The following is a 17,837-nucleotide window of genomic DNA, read 5'->3' on the forward strand; positions in this document are numbered from 1 at the left end:
AGAAAAATAGTCTTTGGGGAAAAAGTAGAGCACCACTAATATGCAGTTAAATTGTAACAATCGCAGAACAGATAAACAAGATAATGCTTTATTATTAACACCTGCCTACTACAGTAGTGTTCAGATACCATTATTACTAGCTGTGTACGAACATAAAATGAAAGTGGTTTTCTCAAAAGAGCTTTTGATGGGAGCATGATGTAACACACAGGTGCCAAATACAGCAGCATGGGGGAGAAAAGATTGGTAATAGCCACTAATGACTGACTTTAATAGAAAGTGTACAATGTTGATAGTTTATATCTTTTTCAAATTGTATAAATGAACAAAAAAAGTTATGAACTGTCTCTAGTAAGCCATCTGTCTAGCTGCTGGCAGTGTGTGAAGCAGGCCCTATTCAATTTGGATTTGGCCTGAATCAGGGATAGTGATTCAAGTCGTTGATTCAGATCACTGTCCCTGATTCAATTCAGCTGAATCCGAACCTAAAGATTCGATGATGATTCAGAGAATCAGCGATTCAGACATAGGCACAGCTTTAAATATTTTGTCTACATACCTTGAGGCACCAGTGCAGCTTGTGGATGCTGGGGTGCATGGAGCGTCCCACAGGAGTATGGGGGGGGCCCTCCACATGCTTGGTGGCAAAACCGGAAGTGGACCAGAAGTCCACTTCCAGGTCTGCTGGGAGCATGTTGGGGGTCCCTCCGCACCCCCCAGCTTGGCGATCTGCTGCAGGGGGACCCCGGGTGCCCCCCCAGACCCAGGAGGCACCAGTCATCAAGCCGAGGAGGTGTGGGGGGCCCCCAGCATGCTCCCTGGCAGACCCAGAAGTGGACTGGAAGTGCTTGTGGTCTACTTCCGGGTCTACTGCCAAGTGTGCTAGAGAAACCCCTGCGCTTCTGTGGGACACTGCACGCGTCCCAGCATCGCAGCATTCATGAGCCGCCTGCTACCTAGAGGTATGTGGAAAAAACATTTAAAGCTGTGTCTATGTCCGAATCTCTCCGAATCAATTCGAAGGGTTCTGATTTGATTCAGGGAGATTAAAGGGTCCTCTGATTCAGTTCGGATTCAGAGATTAGGCCACTGAATTGGGCCGAATTGAATCGGGGACTAAAGCTTTGCACAGCCCTACTAGCTGCTTTCATTAGACAGTGCAGTTTGAGCACCAGTGATAGGGAGATTATAAATTGGTGTTTGGAAAAGGCCAAAATCCAGTTCTGAAAAATGCAGTCCATCATGTCTAAAAGGAGATTCCCAAGACATTTCAACTTAGTTTTACCAATGCATTTGATACTTTATCTTACAACCTTAAGAGCACACTTGGAATATTCTGTATGGAGTGGATACCAAGTTTAGAAATGGATATTCAAAATCTCAAAGGAACACATTGAAGGTTTGCAAGGATTAATTGAGGATTAGGTCAGGTTTATTAGGAAGGACTTCAAGCACTTGTGTATGTTCAGCCAAAAGGAAAACAAGACAGAGAAAGGACTTGATTACTCTGTGTGTGTGTGTGTGCGTGCATGCGTGCATGCATGCATGCTCACTCCTATAAGCATTTAAGAGTCTTAGGAGGGGTCTTGTCAGAAGGAAAAGACATGATGTGAACTGTGGAGCTGCTGGGACTTTTCTTCAAATACTGCCACATAACAAGGAATAGGTACTAAGAGAAGTGATTGGAGCAGGTAATAGACTTGAAAGACAAGAACAGGTGTGCAGTCATTGCCTTTAAAAAATGCCAAATGCACCTTTGATAAATCCTTTATTAAGAATCTGTATATTTGTTATAGAGAATATTGAACTACTAAAGCAGTTATGTCCTGCTCTAAGTACAAGACATAACTGTAGTAGCTCAGCCACTACTGTGAAAACTGTTCCCAGGTGGCCTTCTAAATTGTAACTACTGAACTGTAAGTAGACGTACTGGAACAGCCAAAAAGTATGGATGTCCAGTTAAGTTGTAAGGGGGTGAAAAGATGCACCTAAGTTTCTTTCTGTTTGTAAGCATCTCTTTTCCAGTCTGTGTGCAGAGGATATATATGCAGTATACAAATTTGCATTTTAAAGACAGGAGCATAGGATGGATCTGAACTAAAATCAGGGTTATTAACGGCTTCAAATGAGCTTATTCTGTTTAAGCGCCAAGTGTCAGTTGTATTCTGTTCCATGTCAAAAGACTTTGTTGACTGAGGAAATCCCAAACTGTAATATACCTGAGTGAAATGGCATTCAGTGCCCAGCAGGAAAGGCTGCCAAATTAAATTGGCCCTGAAACAGGAACTTCACAAGTAGTACACAAATTAGGAATCCAGGAGAAGCTAAAAGGGAGAACCAAAGAGTCAGAAAGTAGATTTTGCTATTGAAAGAGAGGCCAGCTTGAGCAGAGAGGTAGTTCAGGAACAGTTGAAAGGCAGGTGGGGAAGGAGAGTAGGAGGATCTGGAAAGGGGTTCCAGCCCAAAAGTGTTCAGTGAAGCTTTGGAGAAGTCTTCAGAAGTTATTGGGCCTTTTGAGGGGCTTTCACCCAACACTGTGTTAACAGTTTTGTGCATTAATGTTAATGCAGGGCCTCAGTCTTTTAGTGAAATTAATAGTATAATGTGAGCACTGACAGAGAAAATGTCTCCTCAAGTCTTTGAACTGTCCTGATGTAGAATGGAGTATATTCACTTTGTAAAAGTGGTTGAGGAACAGTCTTTTGTGCACCATTGCAGTTTAGTCGCAGCAAATAATGTGAATACTGATTAGAAGAAATATTCTGTGTGAAGTTTGTGCTCTGGACTAGCTTGAGGGCTAAGTCTGAGGTGTGCATACTGTTGTTAAATCCAGACTGGGGTATCTGAGCTAGATTCCATGGTATCTTAATTAAATCATTTCTATATGCTAAACAGCTGAGCTTAAAATGCCTCATGCGCAATGAAAGCTTAAAATGTGTATTTGATATGAAAGTATTACATAAATGTGTTTTATATTTTTAAAGAGCTATAGTAGTATTATAATCTATGCAAAATTATTAATTTCTTGCAGAGAGAGCTTCCTTTAGGAGCCTGAACCTTCATGCCGAGTCTGTTAAAGGGTTCAATATGGGCCGTGCAGTCAGTACAGGTAGTCTGGCTAGCAGTACAATTAACAGACTGGCAGTCCGACCTTTGTCAGTTGAGGCTGAAATTCTGAGGAGACTGTCCTGTTCTGAGCTCTCACTTTTCCAACCACTTCCTGGCTGTTGTAAAGAGAAAAATGAGAAAACTTCCTGGGAGGAAAGACCTAAAGCCATGAGCAAATCATTTCATGATCTGAGTCAGAGCCAAGTCTCTATCTTCCCCCAGCGAAAAAATGTTATAGCCACTATGGATTCCTCCCCAAAGGAAATAGAGATGTTATTGGGAAGAGTCTTCCAGCAGACGCCAATATCTGATACTGGATCAGTATCAGGAGCAATAAAGCTGAACAAGTAAGAATGTCTTTTACTTCCCAAAAATATATTTTTATGCAATAAATCTACTTTTAGTATCACTTTTCTTTGGTTCCATATTATTATTTACACCATTATTTTATTATGTTGACACTCCTTCCTCCCTCCCCACTTCTGACCACCTTTCCTTTTCTTTCCCCTTCCCCTTTAGTTCCAAATCTCATGCAGGTTTAAATAGAAGTCTTGAAAGGAGGAAAAATGAATCAGACTCATCATCCATCGAAGATACTGGTCAAGCCTATGTTGTAGGTCAGCACAAAAAAGTATTATTTTTTTACTTGCTAACTAAAATCTGGAATATTTTCTGCTGCCAAGTGTAAACATGCAGGCTAATGGATTGCTTTAATATTCTTTTAAGGCACTGTATGCAGTTGGCTTACATTGTTTTTACATATGAATTTCCCCCTTTTTAAAATAAAAATATAATCATGAATCAAAAAATTCCTCCTCAAAGCAATAAACATTTCGGCAAACATTCTGGATGGGGCTTCACAGCTTGAACACCATTTTGCTAGTTTTGATATTTATAATGAGAAGGAAGGAGTAGGTAGGGCTTATTTCCTGGCAGCAGGTTCAGCACAGAAGCAGTATAGGCACACCCAAAGAATGTCCAGGGAGTTAAAATAATGTTATAAGCATCTTGTAATGCACGGCTGTGCAACTTCTTAGGGCTGGGAGCTACAGCAGCAGGGGTGATAGACTCCTCTCACCTCCCAAGCTGCAAGCTCTCCCAGCACTGTGTGGGCAGGCAGACCTCCCAGCTGCTGCACCAGGAGCTCCCCCTACATACATAACTCCTTGACTGAGGGCTCCCCCAGCACTGCAGGGTGCACTGTGCTGTTTTGCACTGCCCCTTGGAAAGAAGGGAGGGGGAGCCTGAGCACCCAGCTGTGACAGCTATGAGGGGAGTAGCAGCTCAGGGGAGCTTTCTTTGAAGTTTGGGGCGGGTGCGAAATTAACCGCTTGTGGGCTACATGCAGTCTAGCCACTACTTGAACAGCCCTGTGCTGTTGTATTGTGTTGTAACTTCACATTTAGGTGTTCCCACTATCTTTGTTAAGCTAGGTAACACAAAGTCTGAGTGATAGATTCTTCCTATATTAATTTGCTTTTTAAATGAGAATTCTGCAAGTTTGAAGCTCTAGAAATATGCAGTGTAAAAAAATCTCATACAACAGTTGATGTGCACACATAATATATGCCTTCTGGCAGTATAGACACCTCTGTCTTGTATTTGCATACTGTCACAGGAGCACCAAGGTGTCCTGTGCCATGGAAGTAAAAGGAACCGAGCTGCCAATCAACCAGGCAGCTCAGGTGCCGGTTGCCAGGGCAACCAGGCGGGTCAGGTGGCCAGAAGGGGGCAGGGCTGGGCCTTTATAAACAGCCCAGGCCGGAGCCTGACTAGCAGTTCCCTTCTGGCAGCCGCAGGAGCAGGAGCTCTGCGGCTGAGCTGAGCAGCCTGAATTGGTAGTGGCAGCCTTGTGGGGCTGACTGGCTGCGAAGATGCTGGGGATGAGAGCCCCTTGACGAAAGGTAGGGTTGGAGGCCCTGGTGGGGGGGCTCAGTGTTTAGGTTATGAGCAGGAAGCTCTGTGTTTTATGTTGAAGCCAGGTGGCTGGTGTCTTGGTTATAGTACATCTGGAGGACCGGGTGAGGCTGTAGGGGAGTGAGGAGGCCTCACGGGAGCTCCCCAGCAGCTTGGGGGTTCCCGGTGCCCAGCAGGGGCACAGTGCCACAGCGGGCACAGCATAAGGAGTGCCAGGAGGGCACTCGCTGAGCGGGGGTTGTAGCCCCAGCCGCGAGAGGCGCGGCACAGGCCCCAGAGTGGGGCGGCGGGCGCGAGAGCCCCAGAGTGGGGCGGCGGGCGCGAGAGCCCCAGAGTGGGGCGGCGGGCGCGAGAGGCGCAGCACAGGCCCCAGAGTGGGGCAGGCTCTGATTGATAAAGACCCAGTAGGGTCAGGGAGGCCAGGTAAGGCTCCGGCCGCCTGAGCCCAACCCGGGATTCGTGGTAAAGACCCAGTAGGGTCGGGGAGGCCAGGTAAGGCTCCGGCCGCCTGAGCCCAATTCGATATTTACCAGTAGCAGGACATTGGAGTGAATAGTAGGAGCTAGGGCGGCGGCGACGAGCCAGGCCCAAGGGGCGCCGGGAACAGGGCGGCGGCGACGAGCCAGGCCCAAGGGGCGCCGGCGGGGAACAGGGCGGCGGCGACGAGCCAGGCCCAAGGGGCGCCGGGCGGGCGACAAGCCCAGGGTGCCGGGGGAGAGCACCTGAGGGGCAGGGGACCGTACAACATCCCACGGAATAGCTGCGAGGCTTGGGGCATGCTAAAGGGGAGGTTTGGAGGCACGCATACTCCTTAAGGGAGGGGCGCACAGAGGCGCCCCATTTGGAGTAGGGGCAAGAACACACATACTGCTCACTAGGGGAACAAAGGCAGCCTCCCATTTAACCTATTAAACAGCAGAGTCACGGCAGGTGAGGATTTGAGGTTGCCTAGTCCACCCTAACGTGACGATAGGGGGCGCTAGGGAGTTCACGGCAGCTCCTAGGCCCCACTCCTTCACACATACACATGCATGCTCATACATATGGGACAAAGACTCTTTCTTTTTGTAGTGCTGAGGAAGTAAAGCTGCCAAAAACTGGGCTAAAGAACTCAGTTTTTTGAGGAGGTAGAAGTTTCCTTTGAGTATGTGTGGACCAGCAACTAGACGACATTATCACATAGTCACTCATACCTGCCTAGGCCATGACTCTGCAAAGGGTTGAGGCCACAAATGTTTTGCACAGAGTTGCAATAACTTCACTGGGCATTATATAATAACTGTTTTCTTGGACTAATCTTTTCCAGATGGAGATTAAATGAAATGTGTTAAAAAAGATAGATCTTAGTCATAATTATAGCTCCATGACTATTTCCATTTAAAAGTCTGAAATATTTTATTCCATGTCTCAGCACTATCTTCTTGAAATGAATAATTCCAAAGATACCTATTTCTTTACAGAAACCTACTTGAATACCAATATTTAGCTGAGGTTCTTTGAGTAGATGTGATATCTTGTATTAGACCAACTCAGTAGCTGGAAAAAATTCCTTGGCAAGCTTTCAGGCGCAGTCACCCTTCTGGGTATAAATCAATGGGAGTCTATCATAGTGCAGTGTTGCTGATCAAGAAGTACAGAGAGCAAAAACTTATATTTATCTCTAATAGGTATATTTATATCCCAGGTATAAGCATCAGTAGTTCTGGAAATCCTCTTTCATCAGCACCATTGAAACAAAATGGTAGGTTTGTAAATAATTTGCACTGAGTTCAGGTTTTGTTACTGTTTAACCCACTCTTAAAGTGGTCGTGCAGTTTACTGATCCTACCCGTTTATTTCTCTTTCTCACCTGTTCTAAATGTCATCACAAGACAGATAACAAGAAAAGTAAACCTCACTTTTAAGAATAACTTTAATAAAGTTGTAGGGCCTTCCAATTTTGTCAGGCTAAAACAACACAGCAAATGTAAAGAAAGAAATTAATCCAAGAAAGGATCATTTTTATAGATACTTGTGACATTTGTGTTTCATTAAAACATTTAAAGTCTGGGAGTAGTAATAAACATTCTGGAAGCTATAATCTAGTCAGTATATCATATGAAGTAATGCAGTTTTTCCCTCCTCATATTTACCCCTTATGCTAATATTAACTAAGTTCAGTTCTGTACTTACAGACTTGTTCTGTGGAGTTATTTTGTAAATTTAGCATGTTTTCACTGGATCGTCAGACTTATAAGTTGCCCTGATAGCTGCTGAGTTTCCTTATACATATTAGCTTTTATTTGTAACAATAAATTGAACCTACTAATCATTAGCACCTAATAACTATATTACATTTCAGCATTTAACTAATATTTAAGCAATTACAGTAGCTTGATATTCAGTTAAAAAATATGACAGTGTTTTAGGTTCCAGAAAGATATTGAATGTTCTTAATTTTGCTTGCCTGTCACTACTTAAGAAAAAGTGTACCTGCTTTGGAAGTATAGAAAATGCCAGGGCTAACTAAAATGTCTTGAGGTCCTTTTCTGTTGTGTGAAGTTTTATTTTTTGTTTGAGCATCTGCTAAATGACCACATGGACAGAAACCTTGCAACTTTGCAGCAAGGGGCTTAAGACAGATTTAAACTACAGAGTTATTTATATTTTGGTATTCCACATATAGGAAATTGATCTCCTGTCTCAAAATGTTTTGTGCTGAACAGAAAATCTGGCATTCAGTTAATAAATAATTGCAGGCGTTTGCCAGAGCATCTTGGGTTGAAACATTTTTCAGCATCATAAATGTACTTACAGAAGCTAGCAGTTGAAATGTTTTCTCCTTTTCCTGCATTGTACATGCCAAAAGTCCTCTGATAACTATGGAGCAAGCAGGGTTCTTTTTGTCTTTTAAATGCTGTATTTGCAAAGAATAGCCAACAATACATATTGTAAGTGAGCTGCAAGTTTCTTCTGAAGTCCTTCACACATATAACCCTCCCAGAATTTCCCATGTGTGCATTTCCCTGATGCAGGAAAGCACTTATGTCTGGGGCTTAACTTTTTAAGCATAGTCTTAAATGCTGCAGCATCCTGGAATGCCTTACTTACTATCTTTTCAGGGCCCCTCTGGGATCTAATGCACAATTCATACAAATGTGCCTCCTGCCATGCAACACATGCATGGCAGGCAGCGCAATTATGAGACTGTGCATTAGATCACATCAAACCTTATTGTCAGAGCAGGAGGAGCCCAAACCCAGCCCCCCCCCCCCCCCCGCACCAGTAACAAGCAAGATCCCATGACTCCAGCTGAGGGGTTTCCAGCCTCAGGAATGCCCCATATACCTGTGGGGCTACAGAATCACTGCTACAGGAATCCCCTCACCTCGGGGGAATGGGATTGCTGCAGTCCTTCCCAGGGCCAGGGGATTGCTCAGTCCTCTGGCCTGCAGGTCCCCATACTCCTGGGTTGAGGCAATCATCCCTGCAGCACTCCTTTGGCCCTTGCGGAGTTTCCATGTATCCCTGGGGCAGGAAATCCTCCAGCCTGCTGGTTTCCCACACCCTGGAGCTCTAGGGATTGCAGCAGCCTTGACCCCAGGGTCCAGAGGTTTTATGCACCTCCAAACACTGGGGATCATGGCTGCCACAATCCCTGGGGCCCAGGGGTTTTATGCTGGGCATCCCTGTGGCTGGGAGCCCCATCAGGTGAACTCTTTATGGCATGATAAGTACTTTGCACGTGTAACTGGTCTCCAGGTAATAGCACAATTAACCAGTTAGTCATGTAATACCTGTAAAGGCCTTAGGGGTGTTACAGACTGCCATGCAGTGTTAGCACTATTTGGTGTGCAAGCATGATTCACAGAATAAACCCAGACATTTCAAATAGGAATCCAGAGTGTAAAAAGCACTGTGACATCTTTTGCTCTGAGTTCTTGCAAACAGAAGAATTGCTGTGTTTGTTTTTTATTTTTGACTACAGAAAAATAACTAAACTAACATTTTCCAAGGGATGTCCATTGAAAACCACGGGCTTAAGTCCCTCCTTATTCAGGAAAGCACATAAGGACATGCTGACTTGTCACACTTTGGTGACTTGAGATTAACAAGTTGTAAAATTAGAGGGCAGGTTATGACCCCCACATAGTAATTCTTGAAGAATTTTTAGGTTGGGGAAAAAGATATCTGAATCACTTTTTAGTTGTGAGTGAGCACTATACGGACACGTCATCATGGGGACTATTTGAAGAAAACAGGTTGTGTTTGGGGTACCAACTTTGAGGGTGACATTTTGAGCTATAGGAAGAACATTTTAGTATTAATACAGTGGTTTGAAAATCAGTTTAAAGGCTGTGATATATCATTTCGTGACAATCTAGTTCCTTTCTTGTCATCCAATAGATAGTCTACAAATAAGTCAGTCTTTGGCATCCTCACCAGAAAGAGAGATCACCTTGGTGAATCTGAAAAAAGATGAAAAATATGGTTTAGGTAAGTTGATATCATCATTTATACCCCATAGTTTCTAAATACAAGAAACTAGAAGTGAAATAGTTTCTCTCACTGTTTCTTTTTTTTTTAACTGAGGAATCCTGGTCAGGGGACAGCAGCCTGGGCCAGTGAAATGGTCTTTGGACCTGAAATTTGGGGCTAGGGCTCTGTTCCTGGTTCTGAATAACTGGGAGATCTTGGGCAATTCTTTGTCTCATTTTCCCCATATGCAAAATGAGGATAAAGATAATGTATCTGCCTTTCTAAAACAATATTAATATCTCCATAACTGTTTCATTTAGTTTTTAATTCTATAGATCTGTAACCTACTAAAAAAAATCTCAATGCTGTTTGCAATCTAAAGAGAAAAAATCGTTCTATAACTGGGCTTTCAGGTTTGGTCTATGTTCAAGTGACAGAGATGGCTGTGAGATCTTAAAAACTATGCAGAAATCATTCTGAGCCAACTTTCTACTATGTAGCATAATATTTCATTAGAGAAGGAGCTTTTATTTGCATGTTGAAGCACAGGACTAGAAGAAAAAAGATGTGGATTTCATTCCCTGCTCTGCCACTGACTTAGGTGTGTTTGGTTAACTTTTTCCTCTATAATATTTTCATACCAATCCCACATGTGTAAGGTCCCTTTTTATGTTGCTTTGAACATTGCTCTGTAAGTTTTAAAGCAATACCAGCCACTGCTTTCAAACAGGAAAATACCAATGAGCAATATGACATATTTGAGCTTTAAACTTGAAGCCTGCCAGAGAGTGAGTGGTGGAATGGGGAAGAGAGAGAGAGAAGATTGGTGTGCGTCCACTCTTGTTGCTCTGAGATGTATAAAAGATACCTGAAAAATGGGAGAGAAGATCAAGACTGGTGTTCTTAAAATTTAACTAGGGTGGTCCTTTGCAGATCAGGTCTTTCAGCCTTGATTAAGGGAGCTGGGTGTTGCATTTTTGAGAGAAGTTTCCTTAAAATGTTGTTCAGACTTTTCAATTAATAGGTATTAACCAACCAAGCAACACTTGAAGTTTTAAATAAATGAAAAGGTTACTGTTGGCATGTCTGGTTGTCCACCCGTCAGTGCACGTCCTGCCGATAACCCCTGGCCTGAAAGCGTACTCACTTAGAGTCTGTACGCGTCAAACCGCCTGCCACGTCTTTGATGATTCATTGGTTCAGTGTTTTCTCTGACGCATGCACATCCAAAAATGAGACTTCCGGTCACACAGGGTCCGAGGTAATTGAGGGCTCCTTCCTCCCCTACACCCTCGCCCGGGTCTCCAGGAATGTCCAACACCCACAAGTCACTGCTGCCCTTCAAGTCTCCTCTCTGGAGGGGTGGGGGGGCAATTCCTCGAACGAAAAACAAAATAGTAAATGCTGAACCAAATACCCTGTTCCCGACTGGAGCAGCAGACTCAAGGTTCCCGTGTTGGTTTCAGTAAAGTCCGACTCTCCCACTCAAGAGTCTCCTTTTCCTCTCTCTTGGGAAGAGCTGTCTGCCCCTTAGGGCCTTTCTACTCCTGGGGCAGTTCCGTCCCTCACCATGGACACAGTGCTGCCCGGTCAGTTGCCCTGGTCCCAGGGCTTCCCGCCGAGTAGCCCCAGCCGGGGCTGGACGCTCCCGGTCGGCCTAGTTCCCCCAATTGGCTTCAGGGCTCACCGCCCCGAGCTGTCCCGCCTCTCTGGGGCCTTACCCTTGCCCCAGAACATGCGGGCTAGGCGCATGCCAGCATGCATCTGCCGCTCCGGACTCTCGCCGGCAGTCAGCTCCCGTTCTGGCTCTTCCGGTTCCACGCCCCCTCTCCTCCATTCCGGTGCAGCCTTTAAGCCCTCTTGCTCTGCTGCACACCTGAAACAGTTAAGTAAGCACCCCGCCCTCCGGGGCAGCGGGCGTGTTGTTACTGCGGAGATTCTCGCCCCACGTGTCTCGGGGCTTGTCAGCTCCAATGCTCTCGCACAGTCACCCACTGAATAAATGTGTTTTATCTCTAAATCCCAGTTCTACAAGTTTTCCCATCACCCCAGAAAAGCTAGTTAGATCAGATCTGAATTTCTTATATAAAACTCAAGCAGAGAAGAAAAGTTTATTGAAATAGTTTTAAGCCTTTATCATGCACATGTCAGTCTCTTCCTTTTGAATGTCACTTTTTTAAATTAACGTGTTGTTTAAGTGCTCTTTGAAAGCTTGAATAGTAAGTCTTTGGTATCAAATGAATGGTACAAGCATGTAATGCATGGAATTACTTTTGATTGATATCTCTGTGTGTGTTTGCTGTTTTTTAAATAGGTTTTAAGATAGTTGGTGGGGAGAAGGCTGGAAAACTTGATCTAGGAATTTTTATTCATTCAATTATTCCTGGAGGGCCAGCTGACTTGGAGGGGTCTTTAAAACCAGGTAAAATTATGTGATTAGAGATTATTGTACTTTAGTAACAGATTAAGAAATGCCTTTACTAGATATCTCCCTAGGTATTTGCCATCCTCATTTGATGACTACTATTTTGTTTCAAATAATTCCATAGCTCCATTTCTGTCTCTAAAAAGTGAACCTAATATTGTCCAAATGACACCAAATTACCATAGTGAAAAAAATTGTTTATGTTGAATACCTATTTGATACCTCAATATATTTAGTTTGTCCACTTGACTATACTGTATGTAGTCAGTTTCCCACATCTGGTCTATTCAGTTTCCCCTATTTGTATTTCACTGAGTCATAGGGAAAATAGAAATGCTTATAAAATCTAGAAAAATGTGGCTGCTACATCCAAAAAGAAATCGGCAGGGAGGCTCAAGTAGGTTTAGGTACTAAAACTACTTCAAGCACACTGAAGTTTGCCAGTGTCAATGTAATTTTATTGGCCAAAATAACTTGGCATTCAGTGTCAACAAACTAAGAAACAAAAATGAATTCAGAGCTTTGTGCAGAGTTTTAACCTTGCAACCTCATTAAATTCTGGAAGTGGTAATACTAAGTGGCTTGTATCTGAATATATCCCCTTTTGCAGGACATCGGCTGATATCTGTGAACAGTGTGAGTTTAGAAGGTGCCAGCCACCATACAGCATTAGAAATTCTGGAGAATGTTCCTGAAGACGTAACACTTGTTATCTCTCAGCCAAAAGACAAACTTCCCAAAGGTATTTTAAAAATCAAACCCTTAAGTTTACTATGCATTCTATTACTTTCTCCCTTTCCCACTATAATACAGAAGAATATAATTTCCTCCCTCTTCCTGAAACTTCCCACAGTTTTGCAACTTGTGGCAGATTACCATCTGAATACATGAGTTGGATTTCCTCAAGCTTGAATTGTCAATGCAAGTAAAACTCCAGTTTAAATGCTTCAGAACTAGATTATGTAAGAAATAGGTTGTTGTATTTAACTTTGAGCAGTTGCTCTTATTTCAGTGATTGAAGAGTACTCTTTTTCATGCACATTTAAATCATCATCATGCATTTCCAATATCTGAAAGTTAATATTTCTGTTTATTAATTGTTAAATTAAATTTTCATTCTTAGCGTTATCTAGTCCCATACATCTTGCCAATGGAACAAGAAGTTATTTAAGAAGGCCTTCATCAACGCAGGACAATGAGGCAGAATCATCTTCAGAGGAACACAACAGGTCACGAGGTCACCAAAGGCCTATCTCGGGGATTTCAGCTGGATTATCTGGAGGCAAAAGGGATGGAAGCCTGAGCTCCCAGGACTCCAGGACTGAAAGTGCCAGTCTGTCTCAGAGCCAAATGAATGGCTTCTTTGGCAACCACATCAGTGACCGAGCACAGCAGGAGCTGCAGCATTGCCATGATTCTCAATCTGTCCATGCCAAAACCAATGAGAAAATGAAAATCTCTACTGACAGTAACAGAGCAAATATGAAAAAGCCTGGTAATCTGGAAAATGTGGAGTATTCTGACCGGGGGGATTCTGACATGGATGAAGCAACTTATTCCAGTAGTCAGGAGCAACAAGCAGCTAAAAAGGCACAGTCCATTTCTATTAAGTGTTTGAAAACATTCACACACACACATAACTAAACAGACTGCCCTCGATCATGACGTGCTCCAAGAGTGAGAAAGGGAGGGATTGCATTTTCCACTCTAATGGCTACTGCATTTTTACTAACATTTAAGTACAGGTTTTCAAAAACTAACTCCCTTCATGCTTAAAATGTATGAAAGATAAGGAAATGGAGAAATAACCATTGTCTGTTTTATAAGAAACGGTTTACTAGTACATCTTTCTCGTAATTAGGAGATTTTTTCCAAAATACCCGGACAAATGAACTCCTGAAGTTTCAAACAGTTTAGAAGGGCCTTACTTGCATGGATAGAGGACTTTTTAGCTTAACCTCAGCATGACATCACTTGAGCCTTTTTAAAACCAATTAACAGCCTGTGTATGTATGGTGGCAATTCTCAGTTGCTTTCAAAAGAAAATCTGCTTTCAACCCCAGATATAAAATTTGGCCATATAGTCTACTGGTCATCGACATGGTTATACATTTCCTTATTTACCAGATTAATTGCTGTCTTCCTGGATTAGGGGAAAGCAATAGTGATATATATATTGTATTAGCAGGCAGGCTAGTTACAGAAGAGGGTTTTTGTAGGATATGGTTAAGAATAATATATTTGTCCAATCAGCAGTAGAGGTCTTCTGTTGAAGTTAAGGGTGTTCCACCAAATTAGTCCAACAGAGGATCTGGCCCAGTGTATTCTTGTGATGATGATTCCTTCTTTTTAGGGACCCAGTGCATGTAGATATAGCGGCCTAAAACAAAATGCTATAGGGGGGCACTGATAGAGATTTTGGAGGCCCATGCCGATAGACAATTTTTACACAGGCATATCGGCCAATACCAATCCGATTTCTGATACAGCTGTGTCCAGCTGGCAAGTCTATTGTGGTGAAACAGGAGGGAGGAGGGAAGGGGCATGGGGGTGCAGATCAATGCCCACCGCAGTGAGGGGGTAGAGCTGGGATAAGTGTTGCCCAGCTGGGGCAGGCATAGGACAGAGCTGCGGCTCATCTGGGGGGGGCAGGTCAACTCCTGCCACTCGTCCAGGTGGGCATGGGAGTGGGGGGCATATGCCCCCACATCTGCACAGGGTGGGCTGCAGCTGGGGCCAGGAGTCATGCAACGCATGGTGGGGAGTGGCAGCACTGGGGGTGGGGCTAAGTTGGGGGGGCTGCAGCCACCTCAGATTTCATCATAGACCCCTCCCAATGCCACCACTGCCCACCCCAAGACCAGTGTGGCCCCTGGCCTCAGCCTGCAGCTGCAGCCCAGACCTGCCTGCCCCATGCAAATCTGGAGGCACCCCTGCCCCCCCCATGCCTCCCGGGTGATCAGTGGGAGCCACCGGGCGAGTGGGCAAGCACCAAACGAGCCACCAGACAAGTGACTCCCGGACAAGCGGTGCACAGTTTCCCGCTCCCCCCCCCCCCCCCCCCCCCCCCCCCCCCCCCCTGCTGCCTGCACCCCCCCCAAACTGGCTCCATCCTGCGCCTGCCCTGCTCTGTCTGGGCAGCTCCAGCCCCACTCTCTCTCAATGCGGAGGATGTTGATCTGCCCTGCCATCTCTCCCCTTCCCCCCCCTGCCCTTCCGTCACAGCAGAATTACCAGCTGCATACAGCTCTCTACACTGCTGGGCTGTGCTCCTTGATGCCTGTGTGCTGTGGCTGCACACATGTACAGGCATTTATCAGCCAGATTATCAGCCACTTCAGGCTGACTTCCGATGTAGTCCATTTTCTTTATATTGGTGCCGATGCGATATTGGACTGATGTATTGGACTGATAGCACCTCTAAAGTGCTATTATGTGTCAAGTCCATCACAGGGTTAAGCTCTCTTGCAGTAAATGTAATGGCAGCAGGGATAAACTACAAGCTCAGTGAATCTATTTTGTTATGAAGTCCTCCCCTATTTGCACCCCTTTCTGCTCTCGCTCTCTCTCTCCCCCATAAATGCACAGTAAGGTCCTTGTTATTATTTTCTGTGCTAACAGGGAATTGTTATTTTCTTGTCTTTTTTTTTTTCCTTTTTGTAAAGGATTCTTCTTCAATGAATACAACAAACAAAATGAACTCTAAAAAGCTTTCTGCAACTCCTCTTAAACCTGGAGATATCTTTGAGGTCGAACTAGCCAAAAAAGATAACGGCTTGGGAATAAGTGTCACGGTACTGTTTGACAAGGTTTTTAGATGTTTTCTCTTTTTTTCTCTACTCCCAGCAACCTGTTAAATTACTAAATTACAGGGAAGCAAGTATTTTAAAAGGCCTCTGTTAAGTACCTTCTTATAGCTATTTCACCTCTCTGAAACTAGAAGACGCACATTTTTCATCTCTCTTATCTTGTCATTTTCCATATAGTAAATAGTGTTGCTATTACTTGTCTCAAGCCCTAGTTATAGACTGGGGCAGCATTATACTCTAAAAAATTTACAAACACAAAAAAAACAGTCCCTGATCAAATTGCTTGCAATCTAAATACAAAACAAACCACCTGGGGAGCCATGCAGGAGGGAGTGAAACATGTTTGGTCAGTATGGTGAACAGTAGTCTTAGCACACCAGCAGCCTAACTCTTGTCAAACATTTTGAAGGAGTCCCAGAAAAGGAGGGCTTTAAGGAGCACAAGTGAAAGAAGATAACGGAATTTCTACAGCTGTGGTTGTCATGGGAGAAAGTACAAAGATGCTTGAATGAAAAATTAGCAAGCAAGCAATGGAGGGCTGGCTTCATGGGCTTCTCACACCTGATCTCACATTGATGCATGAGAAAGTGGTGTGGTAGATAGGCTGTGAAGGACTTTGAATGCAAAGGCAAGTAATGGTTGGAGCTTAATAAGCAGGCCAAATTCAGTCCTGACCAACTGAACCAGTGGAAAACTACTGAACCTAGTGGAATTATATGAGACTAATTTTGGTCCAGGTTATTTTTGCCTTACACTAGCAACATTATTTCAAAACAGCTCTGCAAACAGTCCTTGTCATGTATTCCGTGGTTTCCCTCTGCTGGTTAAGCAGCAGAGGAGCATAAAACATTTTATCTAGGTGAGGACTGGCTGAAGTTTTTGTTTTGTTTTGCGGTGTATTTTTTTATGTTTATGGCAAGACAATAAGGAGGTTGACTATATATTCTTTTAATTTTACACATGGCATACCAAACTTTTGGAAATAACTCAAATTTTGGGTATAACCTACTGGACCAGGGGCACTTCAAAGGCAGGAATGAGTACACTATATCTGTAGTACTCAGTGTGTTTCTGTAGGTGTCAGAGAATGTTTTGGTCCCTAGGCAATTTAACATTAAAAGATTAGCTGATCTATCTCCATATACTCCAAGCAGTTTAAATGCAAACAAGAGTGTAAATGTTGATAATGGTGAGCAGATATTTATAGAGCAGAACAGATAATTTCAATACCTGTTTGATGTATTACAAATATAGACATTTTCCTGATCTAGTGTTAACACTACACTTTAGATGGGATGTTGTCTTTCAAGTGTACCAAGTTTTAATGTATCCTTTAATGAAGATGAGAGTAGAATAAAACTCTCCTCTTTTTAAAGCCCAAATACAATCTTATGTGCGCCTTTATTAACTATCAATGGAACAATTTTTGTTCTTCTAAAACAATTATGATAATGAGTGCTCTGCACTGACAAACAGTGGCTATAAACAATGTTCTATTCTTGATCATCTTAAGCAGGAGAAAGCAATGCTAACTGGTTTCTAGTGGCAGGGAGAACTTACATGTAAAGCTACAGTGTTAACAGTGGGGAAATATTTCTTTTAGGGTCCATGGTCTGGATTACCAGTCAATTAGATTTCATAAACTGTCCATATGAATTATAAATTAAAATATGTTCCAAATCTAAAGAAATGGAACAGCTATCCCTAGACGATTATATCTAGTGATAGCTTGCTTCACTGTTACTGGCAAATAGAAGTGTAAATTATGCATGGGTAAAATGAAGATTTAGCCACTGACTTGTTGCCACCCTGCTCTATCCATACTTTGATTCTGTAAAATTTGGCAATAGTCATCAGTACAAAGACTTCTCCTGAAGATTTAACTAGTGGTAGGTTTCTCTTATTTCCATTTTCTGCCTCCAACCTTATCCTTGCACTGCTCTAAGAAATTGCTGTAACGTTTTAAATTGGTTTGAAGTAATTCCAAAATAAACAGTTGTATCAGTCAGTTTGGGGACACAGGTTGAAATAATTTCTGATCTAACTGCTCGTCCTTTAAACCTATGAAGGGATCTTTAAGATGTTTTCAGAGTATGTGGTGTGTCCATGTGCACCATATA

The 17,837-nt window shown here is 43.3% G+C and overlaps 1 protein-coding gene across 6 annotated transcripts in view; it reads left to right on the forward strand.

Moving 5' to 3' along the window:
- Positions 1 to 17,837, forward strand: part of PTPN13 (protein tyrosine phosphatase non-receptor type 13) — a 238,727-nt gene that overhangs the window by 179,429 nt on the left and 41,461 nt on the right. For 4 of the 6 annotated variants that reach the window (XM_090037019.1, XM_090037020.1, XM_090037023.1 and 1 more), the window contains 7 exons: positions 3,032 to 3,455; positions 3,628 to 3,725; positions 9,412 to 9,501; positions 11,798 to 11,905; positions 12,519 to 12,650; positions 13,032 to 13,498; positions 15,574 to 15,717. In XM_090037019.1, coding sequence (XP_089893145.1) covers positions 3,032 to 3,455; positions 3,628 to 3,725; positions 9,412 to 9,501; positions 11,798 to 11,905; positions 12,519 to 12,650; positions 13,032 to 13,498; positions 15,574 to 15,717 — 1,463 coding nt within the window. The remainder of the gene's footprint in view (positions 1 to 3,031; positions 3,456 to 3,627; positions 3,726 to 9,411; positions 9,502 to 11,797; positions 11,906 to 12,518; positions 12,651 to 13,031; positions 13,499 to 15,573; positions 15,718 to 17,837) is intronic. The other 2 variants (XM_090037021.1, XM_090037025.1) reach the window with 2 other exon arrangements.

This window comes from Crocodylus siamensis, chromosome 2 (genome assembly GCF_052110815.1).
Source record: "Crocodylus siamensis isolate JL-2025a chromosome 2, ASM5211081v1, whole genome shotgun sequence".
Lineage (NCBI taxonomy): Eukaryota > Metazoa > Chordata > Crocodylia > Crocodylidae > Crocodylus > Crocodylus siamensis.